The sequence below is a fragment of the Lithobates pipiens genome, unplaced genomic scaffold (genome assembly GCF_037356315.1).
Source record: "Lithobates pipiens isolate NorthernLeopardFrog02 unplaced genomic scaffold, aLitPip1_a1.2 Scaffold_16, whole genome shotgun sequence".
Taxonomy (NCBI): Eukaryota; Metazoa; Chordata; class Amphibia; order Anura; family Ranidae; genus Lithobates; species Lithobates pipiens.
Window position 1 is genome coordinate 348627842 of NW_027507748.1, and position 21684 is coordinate 348649525.

At 45.5% G+C, this 21684-nt stretch overlaps 1 protein-coding gene across 4 annotated transcripts in view; it reads left to right on the forward strand.

The window, feature by feature from the left end:
- LOC143982833 (indolethylamine N-methyltransferase-like) overlaps positions 1–20889 on the forward strand; it is a 54089-nt gene extending 33200 nt beyond the window's left edge. For 3 of the 4 annotated variants that reach the window (XM_077481863.1, XM_077481864.1, XM_077481862.1), the window contains exons 3-4: positions 17768–17975; positions 20414–20889. In XM_077481863.1, the coding sequence (XP_077337989.1) occupies positions 17768–17975; positions 20414–20861 (656 nt within the window). In that variant the 3' untranslated portion in view covers positions 20862–20889. The remainder of the gene's footprint in view (positions 1–17767; positions 17976–20413) is intronic. The other variant, XM_077481866.1, reaches the window with a different exon arrangement.
- The last annotated feature ends 795 nt before the right edge of the window (positions 20890–21684 follow it).

Here is a 21684-nt window from a genome sequence, read left to right on the forward strand (position 1 = left end):
GTTGTGTCATCATTAGGTTCACATTCACGCGCTGTTGGTCTTGTCATTTCTGAACCCACACCTCATACTTGTCAGGTATGTAGGGGTGTTGTTGTTTTTGTGTGTTTGTTGTCTGTTCTCATTTCTCTAGCTTATGTTTCCTTAGATCAGGGTATGTTGTGCGTATCTGAAGCTGCCTTCTCACATTCATTCCTCCACCGCTGCATAGGGGTTCCAGAGCATGGCATCCCATCATCAAGGGGTGGGTCCATACCAACTCATAGCTTAGGTTTATCACTGGTGTACCCCTTTCCCGGCCTCAGCTGGGGGGGGGGGGGGGCAGTACTTTAAGGTGGCTATCCCAACTTCATCCCAACCTCTTCCATCCGCCAGCACAGCACACGTTTGCATGATTCTTCAACCCAGATTCATGCGGTACTTTATGCGCTCATGTCTATATGTCAATTGTTAGTCAGGATGGAGGGGATCTTGGCCCGCTCGGCTTGCGCAGAGGTGTTAGTTGTGGCTCCAGCGGTGGTGGTGCCATCCTCTCCCACCACCACCAGTTCTGCCCCTTACCGATCTCATCCCCCACTACCACTGATCTCATCCCTACCGTACCCCCCCACATCGCCACTGTTGTAGAAGTGATGGTGGGTGGGTAGGGATGGGATCAGTAAGAAGCAGAGGTGGTGGAGGACTTGGGATGGATCGATTGCACTGCAATTCAAATCATCAGTCACTCACTTGAATACCTCCAGGGATGCCTTTGCTCATGGGGAGAGAGACCCTCCCCTTCACTCGATCTGGTGTCAGCTGACTTAATTCTCTCCCTCTTCCCCTCTCCTCTCTCTTCTCTTCTCTTCTCTTCTCCTCTCTCTTCTCTTCTCTTCTCTTCTCTTCTCTTCTCTTCTCTTCTCTTCTCCTCTCTCCCCAAGTAATGGGAACTGAGTTACCATGAGGGGAAGAGTAATCAGTTAGATTACTCGTAACCCTCTAAAGTAACTCCGTTTTGTTTTAACTCCGTTACTTACGTCACTGCCTGCAGGTGATGTTGGAATTTCTTTACAGTGGCATGTAGAACTGGGGACATGCTTGGTCTCGGGTAATCGCTCTGGCCAATGGTTCTTATCCAAATTATTCTGAGGGGTTCTTACAAGGGTGGGAAGGTTTCATAGGTTCATGTCTCTGGCTTTTGCATCAGCAATTCGGCCTCATCTGCCAATTCCATGAAGTATCGGGTAACCAGCATTTCAGGACCTACAAACTCCTGTCAGTCTGTCCATTTTTGCAGCTCACCCTCTTTAAGCCGTCAAGGGAGGGAAGTCGGGATGTTCTCTTTGGCATGGCTACCAGTTACCGGCCAGGTTTTTGTGGTGTTTAGGACTTCCTGTCTCCTTCCCTTGGTGCAGTTCTCTCTTACCAAACCTAAAACTTCCCTTCATTTGAATAGAGGGTTAAGCCAGGGGTTTGTGGTTATATTTCTGTACCACAGTCATGGTATCGGATTAAAGTAGTTGTCCTTCTCTGCAACATTCCTTGGGTCTGCGCTTTCTTCATCCTCTCACTACAAACAGTTCGTTCGCATGTCCAGTTTACTTGCCAAACCAGGCTTGAACCCTAAACCCCTTTTCTGTATATTCATCTGGCTTGGAGGCAACTTTTTGTCGGTCCCGCACAGGGGGTCCCTTCTTTTCATCAGGTCAATGGGGCGCTGGAGATCCTCCATTTTAGCAGCTACATGCATATCACCTCCTTTTCTGTAGTCATCCGGGCATTCGCATTTGCTGGCCCTTCTTTGTAGCTTTCACATCACACTTACTTCATGTCTCTCTTTGCCCTCTTTTAGGCACACTGACCAGCTAGGCAAAAGCACAACGCAGGTCTTGTTAGTGTTATTGTATTTCCAAGTGAAGCCTCTGACTACAAGTTGGAAGGCTGGCCGCAGGCTAGCCTGAATTTGTAGGAAGAATCTGAGGGCTTTACATCCCTCCTCCTCCTCCATAGGAGCCTTCGTCAGCTCATTTCTGGGTTCCCTCCCACCCGTTCCCCCATGCTTTCGTTATTTCATTTACATTTCCTACATATCCATTCAGGGTATGCCCTCTTTTAGGCATACTGACCAGTTAGGCCAATGCACACCACAGGTCTTGGTAGTTAGGGTTGTCGTATTTCCAAGCGAAGACTCTGACTACAAGTAATTTTAGCTTAGCGAAGTTTCTGCCACAGACTTGGTTGCAAAACTTTAGATGAACGCTGAAAGTTTCTCACAGGAACTTAGTTGTAGCCGGAATATGAAATTGGGAACTTCCTTACAGTACCAGTATCTTGCAGCTGGTCCGGCGATACCGTAAAAAATGCGGATTCGATTAGTGTCCTTGCAGCTCCGTTTCCAGGCTCTTACCGAGCAGTCAGCCTCGTGCGTGGCCATCTTCTAAAGAGTCCTCCCCTGGTTGCTTGTTGAGTTGCTGGGCCTCTCCAAACCTGAGACGCCACCGGACCACTTTAGAATCCTCCTTCCAGTTACTGTGCCTCGGGCTAGCCAGTCCCGAGACTCAGAAACTGATGGATCTGCACCCCAGGCCATGAGAGCCTCTGGGGGCTGGTCAGGAGGACAAGGACCATGGAGTCAGAACATACTTCTCGACCGAAACCCCGAACCATGTGACTTCAGCACCTTAAGTACCCTGTCCCGGAATACACAGCGAGACAACACACCCACTGATTGGCTCCAAGAGAGAGATTGGTACCCAATGCGTCCAACCAGACTGTGTTCCAATGCCTGTCAAAGGTGATACCTACACCTATGACCAGGCAGAACATATTACAGTCCAGCCAAACTGATGCCAAAACCACCATTTTAAAGCAATTAACCCCAAGACCCAACTACAGTCTTAGGAAAAACAAAATTTACAAACATCGCACGTACTCTTCAGGAGTAACAGAGATGTATATGATGCCTTGCGAATTTAGTGTGATTATGACACGCTTGCATTGTGAATCTTCTCTGCAAATTCATTACATGTTTGTTGCGCATTTACTGTGATTCTACTGGAATTAGTTGTCATTTTGGGAGGCGACTGCGATTTCATGTCTGGCCAATGGAACCCAGTGTTATGCGCTGAGGTGTTAAAAAAAAAAAAAAAAAAAAACTTCCTGTTCTCTTCCTGGTTTTTGGGGAGAGCAGTGTGGGATAGTGTTAGAATGTACAATTCATTGGCTTTGGTTATGGTAGCAGTAGTTACTGCTACTGCTGCAGTCATTATAAAAAAAAGAAAGCCAGGCAGAAGAGAATGAGGATGATGATGCTGTCAATCAGAAGATACTGGGTACACCTGTAATTGCAAATAGGGAGGAGAGAGGACAGATGAGCAATTATGAAAGTTATACTTTTTCTCCCCATTCCTCCATCCCCCCCCCCTCCCAATCCCTAACCTTAACCGAAATCCGAACATCCCACCCCAATATCCCTCTACTCCACCCATCTATCTCTCACCCCCTCTATCCCTCACCCTCCATAACCCAATACATCCCTCTGCTCTGTATACAATCTCCCTCCCTTTCTCCCCCTTATCCTAATTTTCCCCCTTTTCACCCCACTTCCTTATCTGTTACCTCAGAATATATTTTTCAGTTTCGACAACAGCTCATCTACACTTTGGCCTCATGTATGTGATGTAGGTGTAGCATAGACTACGACGCCCCATCTCTACCTAACTTAGAGCAAAAACTGAAAAAAGTAAACACACAATTATCCTCCTCCTTCCTTTCAGGTACCTGGCTACTGGCAATTCTTTCACCAGTTTACAATACAAATTCAAGCTGGGCAAATCGACCGTGAGTTCTATTGTGCAGCTATCTGGCTAGTTTTAAAGGATTTGGTGATGAAGAAGCTGACTAGGGAAGACTGGGCAAAAAATTGCCAAAGTTTTTTGGGAGCAGTGCAATTTCTAAAATTGTGTGGGTGCAATAGATGGAAAGCACGTCAGAATAATCAGCCCAGTTCATAGTGGCTCATAGTATTTTAACTATAAAATTTTTTATATAAAATATATATATATATATATATATATATATATATATATATATATATATATATATATATATATATATATATATATATATATATATATATATAATTTGTCCTAATGGCAGTGGCCATAGGATCATATGGAAGTAGCTCTGAATGAATGAATGAATTAAATACTTATATAGCGCACAATGCGAACTGAATCGCCTCTAGCTCTGACGCCAGCATCTTCTCGCTTTTCTTCTTTTGGCAAGATGCTTTGAGAAAACTCCCTGATGATTTAAATCTTCCTGATAATCTCCCACTTCCTAGAATAAATCTACCTCCTGGAGCCTTATGTCTTTGGGGATGAGGCATTCCCTATTTCTGATCGCCTTCTACGGCCATATGTAAACGGGACTTTCCACTTCAGAGGGTATTCAATTACAGACTGTCAAGGGAAAGACGTGGAGTGTGCTTTTGGCATACTTGCCAATAAGTGTCGTTTCCTGCACTCGCCTATCGGCCTTAGTATGGCGCATGCCATTGGTGCAGTGCAAGCAGCATGTGTATTGCACAATTGTTTGTGCTCGAGATGGGTACCCATTTGAGGACTCTTTAATGCATGACCTTGAAGATCCAATGTGGATCACAACCTGTGGAACTACAGTGGGGAAAATGTTCGCCATTACTTCAGGGTACTTTATTTCAGCAAATGGGCAGCTATTGTGGAAGCTCAATGCAATAGGTTAAAATGCTGTACTCTGCTTCACATATTTTGCATGGTGTCAATTTTCATCTGTAAAAATAAAAAAATTGAGTTTGATACTGTTCACATGAGTGTCAATATTTTACAGGGTGTGTTGTGTACATATCAATCTTCCCATACCATATCCTCACTACAGAGAACCTTAACCCTAACTTTCCGTAACACTAACTTCAAAATGAACCTTAACCCCGAAACATCTACAATCTGGGCATCAATAGACAAATACACATCGATAAGCAATATACTTACAATTTTGTTTATAGGTTCCAGGAGGTAAGCTGTACCGATTTGCACCATAGTAAGCAATGCCGACAGATGTCAAAACATAGTTGTCTTCAAAAAATGTCTTTTTTAGTTTTAATCTTCGTGTAATTGCATATTTTTTTTTTTTTTTTTAACATTTTTGGGAAACAATCAAACTTCAAACATTATAAAGAACCACATAACGAGTAACGAGGAGACAATACTCTGTCTCCCTTTTTATCTTTCCCTTTCTCTCACCTCACTCGATCTCTTCTTTCAAGTCTAACTTCCTCTGACCCTCTAACTTCCTATCTGTTTCTTTACCCTTTTAACACACATGGACATAGTGGACGTTTTCACATTTTCTGTACAAAAAGAAGCACCAAAACCTCCACCTCACTCTCGTACTCTCTCTCTTCCTCCTCCTCTTGTACATGTATCCCACTGCATAATGCACACGGACCTGAAAAGTTGGTATGGACCAAAAAGTTTTACATTGCGTAAACAAATCCAATATGGTTAACAACATGAAGGGGGCAGTGTCCTTTAATAGGTAGACATCTATAAATTCAAAAAAGTTGCAACACTCTGTTGCTCAGGCGTTACTTGCCTCAAAAGTGCAAGCGGGGATATTATCGCTCTATCCGGTGGTTCACTCTGGGGCCCATATTGCAAAATCGCATCACAGCCCTTTATATTTTGGTCAGAGGTGGGATACATGACCTTACATTGATGGTCAGTAGGATGCATGCCCTTACATTTTAGTCAGAGGTGGGACACATGCCCTGACATTGGTGCTCAGAGGTGGGATGCATGCCCTTACATTCTTGGTTCATCTCCCCTCTCATCCTAATCTCTTTTTATTTTTTATTTTTTTTCAATCTCTTTCCTATGTTAACCCATCCAGATATGAACAAATATCTGAATAAACTGTTCAAATTCACAAAAAAATATAAAACATAACATAAACAAATCCAACATGTATTAACAACGTGCCATCTTTAATAAGTGGGGAGTGGGGCCATATTCTGAATTTGATTGGTTTGAGCTGTTCCATAGGTCTTGACACAAGTATATTGTGGTTTGGCATGGATGCCATTTTATTATAGAGCTGTGGTGGTCTGCATTGTTGTGGGAAATGGTGAAGAGTTGAGTCGCATGGTCTAAGTTCCATTACTCTTGTCATATCCGGGGTTCTACTTTGGGGGGGTCATTAATGAGCAAGTTAGTGAAGGAATGGGATTTTTGATTTGGGGGTCTCCATACATGCTTGAGTGGTCAGCAAAACTAGAAGGATAAGGGTTTGAGGCAGAAGAAATGGCAGTTATTGCACGAGAGTACTAGTACTCAAAAAATGTCACAGAAACATGGCATGGCATAGTGAAGGAATGTATGCAATGTTGCACTGCAATCCTCATGTCTAGCAAGACCTCTTTGAGAAGAGGCACCAAACTTAGGGCAAAAATAGTATGAGGGCATCGCTGGACATAGATTTTGTTCAGTGATCCCTGACACTGTGGAGTAGTTTGTCTTGTCTGGGTCTTCCACCTGTTCTGCTGCTTCGCTTCCTGCGTGAGGTAGATGTTTGCCTTTGCCTTCCATTGGAAGGTGTAGAAATGTCAGTATCCTTGCCTATTAAATTGTATTAAAATTTATAATGACAGTCTATGGACGTTTCTATGGCTTGGTGTTTGGCGCCATCTAGCGGCCAAACACTGATATTGGACTTTAAATGAATTTTTGCTCTCCCAAGCATTGAACTATTTACAGGAAGTGACTGTTATTTACTCTGGAGAGTTGACCTTTTTACCCAGGATGCCAGGTGACCTACCCAAGGACACCCTCTGACAGTGCATGCTGGGTAGGACATAAAAGGAGCCCGAGCGGCCATCTTGGGTCTCTTGGGAACGCATGGCCTGTCTGTGAGGGCTTGTGAGGAGGCCTCCCGGAGGAAGCTGTCTATTGCCCTTGTGGAGTGCAACCCTGCTAAGTTGTGTGAGTGACGTGAAGTGCCAGAGACACAGTGATCGGATTGGGAGGAGCCAGAGGCACTTGTTTGAGCATTGGAAGACCAGGTCCACCTATTGTAACGGAACAGAGTGACAGAGCCGGATGGCCTAGAAGCAAGCTGCAAACACCGGACCAAAGTTACCATACCGAGCTTTTGATCCAGTTGATGAGCGGGTTGTGGCCCACAGTTTATTAACTTTGCACCTAGTCAGACTTATATACAGGTTCGCTGGGATCCATAGTCCCACGGAGGAGGAGTATAGCAACTGACACTAGGCAGGCATAAGGCCTACTTACTATCACATCTCCAGTATTGTATTATAATTGCGGAACCAGCACTAGGATCACCTTTGAAACAGCTTTAATTACTTTAACCCTTGGATTACAAATTATAAGGAATTATCATTGCTAGTGAAGACAAGAAGACCAAAAAGACTGAGTACTTTAAGTGAGATCTTACACATAGTTATACAAGTAGGGGGAGCTCCCTTGTAATTGGTTTATACATTTTTATATCAAGTTATTCTGTCATTCTATGTTGGGATGACAGCACAATTATTGTAACCACCTGTTTGTCAATACTTATAGTAAAATATACTTTGCTTAAGTACCCTGTTGTGTGGAGTGTCCCCCCCCCCCCCCCGCAGGTGGCGCCAGTGGACCCTGACGTGTCAATACAGGTATAATGTAGTGTATTGCACCACAGCTGTGTCAAGGGGACTGAGTCAAGTTAGTGGGGTTTATTGGCAGAGTGCAGGCCCAAACCAGCAGCTCCTTCGGGGGTCAGTGCTACACTCATTATCTTGCTCCTGAGTAGATGACTCATGTACCTCGATTGTGTCACCCTCTACCTCCATAGATGATGAATCCTCTTGGTTTGTGCAAGCAAATGATACTCCCTTGTCTACATCAACAGCAACATGCTCCTCTTCCTCCTCCTCTTCCCAACTTGCTTCTGTACTGAAATACAAAAATTGTCACATGAAATTCTAAGCATGAAGATGATAGTGGCAGAAGGAAACTTTTTATAGAGATGGTAGAGTGACCTATTCTTGTATGAAAACAACTTACTTGCTTAATTCTAGAACTGGCTTAAGAAAATCAAGGAATCTGGCAAAGGCATATGGACGCTTTGGGGTGGCACCAGACCCACTTTGTGCTTCATGCTCCAGATTTTGGTGTATTTGAAGTGTATCTTTTAAGGCTTTGCCACCTAGTACATATGAGTTCTTCTGTAATCAAAACATAAACAATTAATTGGTGGTCAGTGTGAAATATGCTTCTTACACTGCTGTTCAGTGGGATGCATGCCCTTATGTTGTTGGTCAGTGGGATGAATAAATATGTACTTACGTTTTATGTTTGAAAACTTGAGGTGTGAAGACTTCCCAGGCTGCATACAAAGTTTTACAAATTTCTTCCCAGCCTCTGCTCTTCTGGGCATTATTTTTATATTCAGGTATACAGTGTGTGTGTGTGTGTGTGTGTGTGTGTGTGTGTGTTAGATAGATAGATATATAGATAGATATATCTATATATCTAATAATATTATGGCCTGTCACAGACCAGTCTGAACTCCTCATTGTCGATGCTGTTCCGATGCCTGGGGGCCATCTTATCTGTTTGCATATGAACAGGAAGTGAGGGGGCAGTACTGGGAGGAAGAGCTGGAGGTGATGAATTCGCACATATGTGAACCATCAATGCGATTCAAGAACGATTTACATTGATTTCTGTCTATATGGAAATTTGCAATGCAACGCAGTAAACTTGCACAAGGTCTTTCTTTTTTTTTTTTCTTTTTTTTTATTGCATCACATTCGTAGAGGAATCGCAACGCATGTATGTGAATGACCGTCATTGAAAACAGTGACTTTAGGGATGACATGCGCATTTAAAGTGTTTTTGACGCATCGCATTTTGTTATGAACTCGCATCAGTGTGAACTGGGCCTAAAGTTCCTTCCTGCCAATCAGGAGGCCTATTTTTCCAATTGGGCAAAGCACCAGAGCCGCTGCCCGCACACAGGGAGAGGAGAGGACACCACAGCCTGCCTGACCGCAGGCCCATGTCGGTGCTCCCAGAAGGGGGGAGATGCTTGTTTGTCACCCCCCTCCTAAAGAAAAACTGACAAGCCGCCATTGTACTGAGGTCTTTCTTGTGGTTTTACTTAACTAAATGCATTTAATTTACACATTTTATACTTTTTGAATGTGGTTATTCATATTTTGTAAACGGCGCTTAAGCATCCATTCCTACTATATACTTTCATTTGTTGGTCGGATGGCAGTAGCACTGTGGGCTGGATCTTTAGTGCCCACAGCGCAGCTCTGTGACAAATGCAGTCCCATCCATCCAGACTCAGCCATCCCTCAATACTCAGCGATACCTTGCCGTACTCTGCCTCTCGCACATGTGGTATTGCCATACTTAGGAGTAGGAGAATCTATTTAGTGGTGTCATTTTTGATATGTACATGCCATGTGTTAGAAATATTGTATAAATGAACAACTTTGTGTTAAATGCGTTTTAACCACTTCCCGCCCACCGTCATATAATGCCCTTGCCTTTGTGCGGGGATATCTGAATGATGCCTGCAGTTACATTCAGATTTCAGCTTTTTCAGCCAGTGATTCCCTACACCATAAGAATGATCATAGTGGCTGTTCCGCTGCTTGATCTTTCTTACGGGAGGCAAGAGGGGACCCCCCCGCCAGTGCTTCTACCGACTCACCGATACAATCGAAGTCAGGTTCCCTCCCTCCATCCTTTTTTTTTTTTTTATTTCAGGCTTCCCAGCCTAGAGGTGAGATGTGGGGGTCTTATTGGCACTGAAATTATTCTCTCTGGAGAAGATGCGCTTGAGAGGTGATATGATTTAAATTTTACAAATACCATACTGGTGGCCCCACAATAGGGATTAGGCAGCAGGTTTTTCACTGTAAGAGTGGCAAGGATGTGGAATTCCCTTCCACAGGCAGGGGTCTCAGTGGGGGGGGGGGGGCATTTGATGGTTTCAAAAAACTATTAGATAAGCATCTGGATGACTGCAGCCTACAGGGATATTAAATGTAATACTGACCTATAATCACACACAGGTTGGACTTGTGTCTTTTTACAACTTCACCTACTATGTAACTATGTAAAAAAAAAAAAATTACAAATTTATGAAAAAATGTAGTGTGCATTACTTTGTAGAACCACCTTTCACTGCAATAACAGCTGTAAGTCTTTTTGGGGATGTCTCTACCAGCTTTGCACACCGTGACTGAAATGTGCCCATTCTTGTTTGCAAAATAGGTCAAGCTCTGTCAGATTGGCTGGAGCGTGTCTGTGAACAGCAATTTTCAAGTCTTGCCACAGATTTCCAGTTGGATTTAGGTCTGGACTTTGACTGGGCCAGTCTAACATTTAAATATATATTGCTCTAAACCATTCCATTGTAGCCTTAGCTGTATGTTTTAGGGTCATTGTCCTTGCTGGAAGGTGAACCTCTGCCCTGCTCAAGTCTTTTGCAGACGCTAACAGGTTTTTGTTAAAAATATTCTTCTTTTCCAACAGTTTTCTTCTACGATTGCCCTGTGTTTGACACCATCCATCTTCCTATTAACTGACCAATTTCCCTGTCCCTGCTGAACAAAAGCATCCTCACAACATGATGCTGCCACCACTATATTTCATGGTGGGGATGGTGTGTTCACAGTGATGTGCGGTGTTAGTTTTCTGCCACACATATTTGTGGACGTCAATTTTTGTTTGGATACAACCTCTCATGACCGTGCAATTGTCAGTTAAAGCGACGCAGTGCCGAATCGCAAAAAGTTCTCTGGTCAGGAAGGGGGTAAAATCTTCTGGGGCTGAAGTGGTTAATTTTCTCATGTATTAGGATATACAATGCATCCTTACTAGGGATGAGCTTCGTGTTCGACTCGAACATTGGCTGTTCGTCCGTTCGGCGAAGTCCGAACCTTTTGGTCCGTTCGCACCAAATTCGTGTGGCGCTCACGGCCCACAATGCACTGCGATGGCGCAGTGCATTGCTGGCTCATGATTGGCCAAGCATGCACTGTGACCCCGCATGCTTGGCCAATCGCAGCACCAGCAGCGAGGAGAGCCATGATTGGCCACAGGCAGGATGCCTGTGGCCAATCATAGCTCAGGCTGTGTAGTGCACGCCCCACACTATATAAGGCCGCCAGCGCTTCGGCCTTGTGTAGTGTGTTGGCATCTGAAGCAGTGGGTGTTCTGTGTACCTTCAACACAGTACACACCGATCGTTTTCAGACGATTTTCGATCTTGCTGTTGTGTAGTGGTTGTTGTCTGCGTGCCCTGACCGCAGTATACACCGCTATATTCACCTCACCTATATAGCTAGTGAGCTATCTTTTATAATAGAGCTTGCAGTCAGTAGTGTTAGGAGCTAGTGCGTGCTGTCTGCGTGCTCTGTACCCAGTACATACCGCTATATCCACCTACATAGCTCTTCTCTATTTGAGCCCACTTGCCATCTGCAGGAGTTATTGGAAGTTGTGTGTGCCTCCAGCACAGCACAGTATACATCTGTATATACCCCTTTATCTCTGGTGTTCTATAAAAAAGGCATCTGCAGGAGTTAGTGGGTGTTGTGTGCCTCTAGCACAATATACACTACCCAACTGCTTTTTTACCCAACTCCCTTCAGGCCATTACCATGTCTGGAAGGCCAGCAAGGAGAGGCAGACAGGCACGAGCCGATAAAAGAGGGCAAGCAGGCTCTGTGTCTAGAGACAACAGTGCTGGTCGTGGACGCGGTGCATTGTCATCAGCACGTGGCCATGGGACACGATTGTCCTTCTTTTCGGCAGCTGGACATGTTGAGCCGCAACATGCCAACGACTTGGTAGAGTGGATGACCAAGCCCTCTTCATCCTCCTCATCCTCTCTCACCCAGTCTCAGGGTACCAGCAAAGCAGCTGCCAACGCATAGTCTTCCCTCCTCTCAATGTCATCATCAGTGACTCCTTCCTTAGACCCACCACGTCCTCCTGAGGAGTCTCCTGAACTCTTTGAGCACAGTGGTGGGTACATGCTCCAGGAGGATGCCCAGTGTTTTGTAGCCTCTGATGATGACACTCAGCTAGAGGAAGGCAGTAGCGTGAATGCAGAGAGAGGGGATGCTCAAGAAGGACAGCAATCTGGCAGTCATGTTCCACAAGCTGCAGCATACTGCCAGGTTTGCTACAGCGATGAAGAGGGAGGGGATGATGAGGGCACTGACTCCATGTGGGAGGAGGAGGAGGAGGAGGCACATGTCCAACGAGGCAGGATGCCCTCCGGGGGCCAGCTTAGGGGCAGCACACTGACTGAATCACACCGCAGAGCTCCGCCTGTGCAGGGCGCTGCCTCTGCACGTTATGCTAAAAGTTCCTTGGTGTGGGCCTTTTTTGAGACGAGTGCATCAGATCGCACCGCTGCTATTTGCAACATATGTCTCAAGCGTATCTCGCGTGGCCAAAACATCAGCCGCTTGGGCACCACATGCTTGACCAGACATATGTTGACCTGCCATGCAGCTCGTTGGCAAGCGTACCTCAAAGACCCACACCAAAGAACAAAGCGGCTCTCTCCTTGCTCCTCATCAGCTGGCATCTCCAACCCCACTAGACCTTCAGTCCTCTCTGAAACCTGCTCTGAGAGGAATGAAGGTGTAGAATTAGGTGTGTCACAGCCAAGGGCTTCCGGGCACTCTGCTAGCAGTACACCCACGTCCGATTATAGCAGGCAAATGTCCCTGCCCCAGCTGCTGGACCGGCGAAAGAAGTTCACTCCCAGCCATCCACATGCCCAGCGGTTGAATGCTAGCTTGGCTAAATTGCTAGCACTTCAACTGCTGCCTTTTCAGTTGGTAGACTCGGCCCCCTTCCGTGTGTTTGTACAATGTGCGGTTCCTCAGTGGCAGGTCCCCAAACGACACTTTTTCTCACGGAAGGCGATTCCGGCTCTCTACCGGCATGTGGAAGGCAATGTCCTTGCCTCGCTGGACAGGGCGGTCAGCGGTAAGGTGCATATTACCGCTGACTCATGGTCCAGCAGGCATGGACAGGGACGTTACCTGTCTTTCACGGCCCATTGGGTCACTCTTCTGGCAGCTGGGAAGGATGCAGGACAAGGTGCAGTAGTGTTGGAGGTTGTTCCGCCACCACGCCTCCAAAATGCTACTATTGGTTGTGACACACCTCTCTCCTCCACCCCCTCCTCTTCTTCTTCCTCCATGGCCTCTTCCAGTGCTCTGTCCTCAGAACCAGCGGTGCTCCGTAGGCGTTCCAGGGGCTACGCAAGTACGCAGGCAAAACGATGCCATGCCGTGCTTGCGCTGGTTTGTTTGGGGGACAGGAGCCACACTGGGGCGGATGTTTTGTCAGCTCTGCAGGGGCAGGCCGAGAGGTGGTTGACGCCACACCAGCTTAAGCCAGGAATGGTGGTTTGCGACAATGGCACCAACTTCCTCTCCGCCCTCCGACAGGGACAACTGACCCATGTGCACTGTGTAGCTCACGTCCTTAACCTGGTGGTGCAGCGCTTCTTGGGCAGGTACGCCGGCTTACAGGATGTCCTGAAGCAGGCCAGGAAAGTCTGTGTGCATTTCCGCCGATCATTTAATGCCTGTGCTCGGCTGGCTGAGCTCCAAAAGGAGCTGAACCTGCCCAAGAACCGCCTTATATGTGACATGCCCACCAGGTGGAACTCAACGTTGGCCATGCTGCAGCACACGTAGCAGAGGGCCATCAATGAGTACCTGTGCGACTACGGCACCAGGACAGGGTCAGGGGAGCTTGGTTTTTTCTCACCACGCCAGTGGGGCATGATCAGGGATGCATGCACTGTCCTGTCACCGTTTGAGGAGGCCACAAGGATGGTGAGCAGTGACAGTGCATGCATCAGTGACACTGTACCTCTTGTCCACCTCTTGGAGCATACGCTGCGTGGAATAATGGACAGGGCACTTGAGGCAGAACAGAGGCAGGAAGAGGAGGACTTCCTTGCCTCTCAAGGCCCCCTTTATCCAGACAGTGTTCCTGCTGTGCCACCCATCACACAGGAAGAGGATGAAGAGGAGGAGGAGGATGATTGTGTCAGCATGGAGGTGGAGGCTGGCACTCAGCAGCAGCAGCAGTCTTGTAGGAATGATTTACAGTCCCAAGAAACACGTGGACTTGTACGTGGCTGGGAGGAGGTAGCTGCGGATCATGTTGTCCTTAGTGAGCCAGAGGACTCCAGACTGAATGCCTCAGCTAACCTACGCTGCATGACCTCCCTGATCCTGCAAAGCCTGCGGAAGGATCCTCGTATTCTTCGGATCAAGGAGAGGGACCATTACTGGCTGGCCACTCTCCTTGATCCACGGTACAAGGGTAAGGTTGCCGACCTTATCTTGCCATTGCAGAGGGAGCAGAGGATGAGACCTCTCCGGGAGGCCTTGCAGAAAGGTCTGTGCAACACGTTCCCAGAGACTGGGAGGTTACAAACTCCTGGTCCTGGACAACGTGTTGCTGAGCCATCGGTCAGAAGGAGTGGTGGAGAAGGTGGCCATCTGACTGATGCTTTCAGACAATTTTTTAGTCCGCAGCCCCAAGGTATGATCGGTTCCAGCAACCATCGCCAGCGTCTGATTTACATGGTGCAGGAATACCTAGGGGCAAGGTCAGACTTGGACACCTTTCCCACCGAAAATCCTCTGGCTTACTGGGTCTTGAGGATGGATCACTGGCCAGAGCTTGCACAGTATGCAATTGAGCTACTGGCCTGTCCTGCATCCAGCGTTCTTTCGGAACGCACCTTCAGTGCTGCTGGTGGCTTTGTTACCGATCACAGGGTGCGGCTGTCTACCGAATCAGTTGATCGACTGACCTTCAAGATGAATCAGTCTTGGATCACCCACAGCTACCAAGCACCTGAAGCTGATGTAACCAAATAATTTTTTTTGAAATATCACATCCCTTCAAGAATGCCTATGCTGATGCTGAGTGACTGTCCTGTTATGTTGATTGTCTATCCTCTTCCTCCTCCGATGATATGTTGGAAGAACATTTCTGTTTCTGGGTGATGCCATCAGCCCAATTTTTCTGCCCCTGTTTAACAGGGACATGTAATTACAATTCTTGATATAAAATTTCACAGGAGGGCCCGTTCCTGTGCCCACCCAGAGTAACTGTGAGGACTTAGTGTTGTGGCACCAGCACCACAACCACCAAAGGGTAATTTTTCTACCACTGTTCAACAATGGCATGTAATTACAATTCTTGATATAATCGTTCACAGCAGGGCGCTCCAGCGCCCACCAAGAGTCACTTTCAGGGCTTACAATGTTGTGGCAAAACCAACACCTTGTTCCGCCATTTTTGCAGAGCATATAGGGCAGGCCCCTACTTTCAAACATCCAACTTACAAACATCTCCTACTTGCAAACGGAAGGAGACAACAGCAAGTGAGATGAAAAAAGATGGACGACAAAACAAATTATACAGTGGTGATAACCCTTCCCTATGTTTTCCAAAAAGCTTAAAAAATGTTTTTTGGACTGGAGCTACACTTTAAAAATGTACCAGTTGAAAATTACAAACAGATTCTACTTAACACAACAAACCTACACAGTCCCTGTCTTGTTTGCACCGCCTGTATACTGCTGTTCTGAGTATATAGGGCCTGGGGGCCACACGCATTTCCTTTTTTTAATATGGGTACGGGGTTCCCCTTAATATGCGTACAAGACCCAAAGGGGCTGGTAATGGGCAGGGAGGGCTACCCATGCCATTTTTCTCAATGATTTTCAACCATATTGCAGGAACCAGATATAACATTAAAACCGCAAGCAGTTTTAAATGGTGTTATTTCCGTTAAATGTAATTTTGTGCAGGGACTGTTCTAAACACGGGAAACACGTGGCACTTCACAGGCATACTACAGACACCCCCCCCCCCCCCAGGCACCATATTTAAAGGAATATTTCACTTTTCTTTCCACTTTAATCGTCATTAAAATCTGTGCTCCCGCCAAAACGGCCGTTTTTAAAACTTTTTTTTGCATTGACCCATGTCCCCTGGGGCAGGAGCCAGGTCCCCAAACCCTTTTTAGGACAGTATCTTGCATATTAGCCGTTAAAATTAGCACTTTTAATTTCGAACGTTCGAGTCCCATAGACTTCAATGGGGTTCTAACATTCGTACGAATTTGGGGTCCGTTCGAAAGTTCTGGTGCATACCGAACCGGGGGGGTGTTCGGCTCATCCCTAATCCTTACTGATGAGAGAACAGGAACCTTTGATCTTCTATATGCCCACTGGCTGCACAGGAACAGTAAAACATTTTTTGAAGGGAAGGGGCTATAAGGGATTTTAATTGGTACCATATACCAGCTGTAGTAAACAGTCGTAGATAAAATAATTCATTTTAATTACAAAAAACACACATGTATACACACTTGAAAATTTGAGTATTAAAAACATCAATGATAATCAACAAACATTCCTTGGTTCTGAAGTCGCATCAAAGTGTGACAGCCAAATCATTTACATCATCTGTACATTGAGGAACGGGGGAAACTGGAAGTAATCTCTTAAGTTGAACAACAAAGCTCCTGTCCGTAGTGGTACTATGGGCGGAAGCTCTTCAGTGCTTTGGCTTGCGCCGCAAAGCAGGTCAAAATGAAATGAAGTGCCGCCTCTGCAATCTCGTGATTGCGCTGACGTGGCACTTCCCATAGTGCACTGTGTCCGGCGAACACAGTGCACTTAAAGAACTTGATTTTCTTAAGGGACTTTTTTATATCACTGCTTTAACAACAGCATGGAGTTTAACAGAGCTGCACAGGCTGACACTGGAGTCCTCTTCCACTCCTCCATGATGACATCACGGAGCTGGTGTAAGGTGTGCTTTTCCATCTTTGGTTTTGAGACTGCCACACATATGCTCAACAGGGTTTAGAAGACATGCTTGACCAGTCCATCACCTTTACCATCAACTTCTTTAGCAAGGCAGTTGTCATCTTGGAGGTGTGCTTGGGGCCGTTATCATGTTGGAATACTGCCCTGCGGCCCAGTCTCTGAAGGGAGGGGATCATGCTCGGATTTAGTATGTCACAGTACATTTGGCATTCATGGATCCCTCAATGAACTGTAGCTCCCCAGTGCCAGGAGCACTCATGCAGCCCCAGACCATGACACTCCCACCACCATGCTTGACTGTAGGCAAGACATTTGTCCTTGTACTCCTCACCTGGTTGCCGCCACACACGCTTGACACCATCTGAACCAAATAAGTTTATCTTGATCTCATTAGACCACAGGACTTGGTTCCAGTAATCCATGTCCTTAGTATGCTTGTCTTCAGCAAACCGTTTGCGGGCCTTCTTGTGCATCATCTTTAGAAGAGGCTTCCTTCTGGGACAACAGCCATGCAGACCAATTTGATGCCGTGTACGGCGTATAGTCTAAAAAAAATTAAAATATTAAAAGCCACTGACACCAGTGGTAGAACTACTAGGGTCACAAAAGTTGTACTTCATCTGGACCCTGGCGCTCTGCCCTGGGCTCAGAGAGAAGGGGCCCCAGCCAGGGGTCAGGGGGGCCCTTCATGGTTTATTGCACTGGGGCCCTGAAGGTTCTAGTTAGGCCACTGATTTGATAGCATTGTTCCAGTGTAGTGTTGTGATAAACACATTTATTATTTTATTGGTCCAACAGTTCACCTAATTTGCAATTTAAAGTTGGCTTTTATTACAGGAGGGATCCAAGGAGATGTTTTAATTGACATTGGCAGCGGACCTACCATCTACCAACTCCTGTCTGCCTGTGAATCTTTTCCCTCTATCATTGCCTCGGATTTCACAGACCAAAACCGGCAGGAGCTTGAGAAGTGGCTGGAAAATGACCCAGAGGCTTTTGATTGGTCAGAAATTGTGAAGACTGTCTGTGAGATTGAGGGAAATGGGTATGTAATGTAATACGTAAAAAGTATACCCCATGGAATTTTGCTGAATTGTTCAACATATTTGAATAGGCAAACATTAGATCCTCCTCCTTTCTCTTTTTTTTTTTTTTTTTTTTTTTTTTTTTTTTTTATATATATTTTTTTCAAACCTGCCTACTCTTTCTGATTCTAGATGCATGCACTTTGACCCCAATTGTTGTAAGAGATACCTGAACATCCTGTGTTTACGTTTTTGAGGTAATTTGAGACTTCTTTTGGGATGAGATGGTCAGCTCTTGGTTTGAATTTGCTGTGCCAGCCAATCCTAGAGAAAGTAGCAATTATCACTTGTGGATTATTTGCCTTACATTGGAATGATTGATTATAACCCATGTGGTGATCTTTTAAATCCATTGCCATATAGAACTTTCTGAGCACATTAGAGAGATCTATTGATCTTAGCTTGATGGCCCTCACACATGTGAATAGAACACCAGACCCTGGATATCTGAGATTATCATTTTATTTTTTTCATTTAGGTCAGGGCCTCACAAACTTTACAGTACAATGGCCACGTTGTATAATTTACAAATATTGATGGGTCAAAAATCAGTTTGAGTGAATCGAGAGTTGCCCCCTTGCATTTTGTAAGTGACTCCATCAGAGCCATCCATTACTACTGGGGTGGGGATAGTGCAGAAGTACAAATCTTGTAATGGGCCCCAGTGAGTGGATATTGGATGGATGAGGACCATGAGTACTATAGACATTACAGACCCCTAGGTGTTTCTGCTTATGGTCCTATCAGCTGTGTGTTGACACGGGAATAGGCTGCCCACCACTTGGGACCACCCAAGTCCTGCAGGCCAGACCTTTTTATAAACCTTAGTCTATAGCATACTATACTCCTCTGGGTTGGATGGACTGCTCCTGCTATTTACATCACGGTCCCTACAGCTTTGACTATAACAGCTTGACACTAACAGCGGATGTCGATATTTTATTTGGATATAGCTATAGACTCTCACATGGCTATGTAGCAGCCCACGGGCACATCACGCTATCCCAGGATATGAAGCTCAATATTTTTCCTTTTACTCAAGTCCATTGTCTCCATATGGCTTACACTATGGTTTATGGAACTGGATTTGATATCTACGGACTTGATATCCATCAGCATTTTCCTAGTTTATATGTGGTCTTGGCTCTATAGGCAGGCCCAGGATTCCAGCTTATATTTTGTAGAGCTCTAGCACCTCCTTCACACATTGTGGTTTTAAGGTGGGGTGCTAGCCCTTCAGGGTACAGGCAGGTCCTATTAGTTATATTTTCAATATATTGTTTTTGTGCAGATAGATGGGCATGGAGTAGGGGACTCTGGTGGAGGGTTACACCAGCTCCCTAAGTCACAGCAATAGACAATCAGTCTGCTTAAACTAATAACAAAGGATTAAATGTTACCATGGTTTTTATTTAACACACCATGTAAACATTCACTGTACGGGTGGAAAAAGTATGTGAACCCCCAGACTGAGATCTCAAGAGCTAATTAGAGTGAGGTATCAGCCACCTGGAGTCCAATCAATGAGCTGAGATTGGAGGTGTTGATTACAGCTGCCCTGCCCTATAAAAAACACACACCAGTTCTGGGTTTGCTTTTCACATGAAGCATTGCCTGATGTGATCGATGCCTCGCACAAAAGAGCTCTCAGAAGACCTACGATTAAGAATTATTGACTTGCATATATGTGTATATAATATATATATATATATATATATATATATATATATATATATATATATATATATATATATTGCAAAAAAAAAGTATGTGAACCCTTTTGGAATGATATGGATTTCTATATGTATGTATGTATGTATGTATGTATGTATGTATGTATGTATGTATGTATGTATGTATGTATGTATGTATGTATGTATGTATGTATGTATGTATGTATGTATGTATGTATGTATGTATGTATGTATGTATGTATATATATGTGTATTATAATATTTTTAAATGTTCTTAGGAAGGGTGAAAATAGGGAGGGAATTAGCTGGTTGGGGTTAATATGGGAGATCTTTTGGCATTTGATGCTTAATTTTTTATTTTTTTTATACATTTTATATGCTAGTAAACTTTGTAGAGGTAACTCATAAGGGTTTGTTTTTATCTTTTCTGTTCTTTTTTTCTGACTCCCCCTGACTTTTTGATTACACCTTCCTCACATTACTATAGGGGAGTACCTCAGGCAGTAACCTCAGGGTTGTTTGCTTATGCAGGGCTTCCAGGGCCATTCTCTTATATTTAATAAAAAAAAAAAATCAAGGGCGAGTACTGTGATCTCTTTGAGAGGCAAAACATACGTGGAAGTGTTACACTGACATGGTATGCTGTATGCAATGTACACAAAAATAGACCTAGATTAATCCACTTAACTATTCCATGTTTAAAGCAGAGATAAATGGGAAGAGAAACAGAACAAGCTGAGGTCCAGAATACTTAAAGTGCTGAAGTGTGATGTGACCAGGAGTAATCCAGTGGATCCCATAGAGGTGCCTCCTGCAGACTGCCTGATCACCTCCCTTTGTCTGGAGACGGCCTGTAAGGACCTGGAGGCTTATCACTGCTCTATTCAGAATATCACAAGACTGCTAAGACCAGGGGGACACCTAGTGCTCATTGGGGCCCTAGGAAATACCTACTACATGGTACAGCAGAAGGCCTTTTTCTGCCTTTCTCTAAACGAAGATTTTGTGAGGGGTGCGATCACCCAGGCTGGATACACAATACAAAGCATGGACATATTCCCAATCCCGGAGAGAATGACTCGCCTACATGTTGCTGACACCATGGCTCACTTTTTCCTTGTAGCGAAAAAAGAGGCAACCAATTCATTATAATTGATTTTATAAGAAAAGTAAAAACCTTTTTTTTCCCCAATCGTCTTTCAGGACAGCCACCTTAGAGAGACACCGGCTCCTCCCCTCTGAGGAAACACCGCCTTCATTTTCATGATTTAAGCCTCCTCCTCCCTTCGTTCCTCAGTTATGGTGTTTCCTCCGGCGGGGAGACATCGCCAAGGAACCTGAAGGCTGAATTCGGTTGGTGAATCTGAAAGCTATCCGAGCGGAGCCCCGGCCTCGTTCGGCTATCCGACCATTTATCGGTCGGTCCGGGACAGTCCTATCAGCGGGGAGCTGAAGTGTTCGTACTGTCCATATACCCTAAACTTCGCTTGGGGAAGCAGGAAGTTTATGGGGTCGTCTGTTCGTTCACCCGTGGGTGTTTCAACGGAACAAACAGTCCAGTCGGCTGGGGAAGCTGAATACTCGACTGACCTTTACACGCACTCCAATCTTCGCTTGGGGAAAGCAGGAAGTCTTTGGAGAGGTTCATCCCTGCGTTTCGCCCAGTGGGGTACTGAACGAAGGCGTCCAGGGCCCCCCTGTGTATGCAGCCGGCTGGGAGCTGGAAGCCGGACCGGTAGGCGGGCGACGTCAGTTCCGGTGGGGGCGGACCCCTTCGTTCAATTCGCGTCTTCCGGTTCCGGACGCGGCACGTGAAGGGGAACCTAGCGTTCGGCTGGTGCAGCCTCTCTTTCTACAGTCTGCACAGGTAGCTGTTGGAGGCACGTTCGTACCACGCTTCCTCAACGGGAGAATGTCCGAAGCAGAGGCTTCAAGAACTCCTGGAGATAACAGCACCAGCCACTCAAAGGTAATA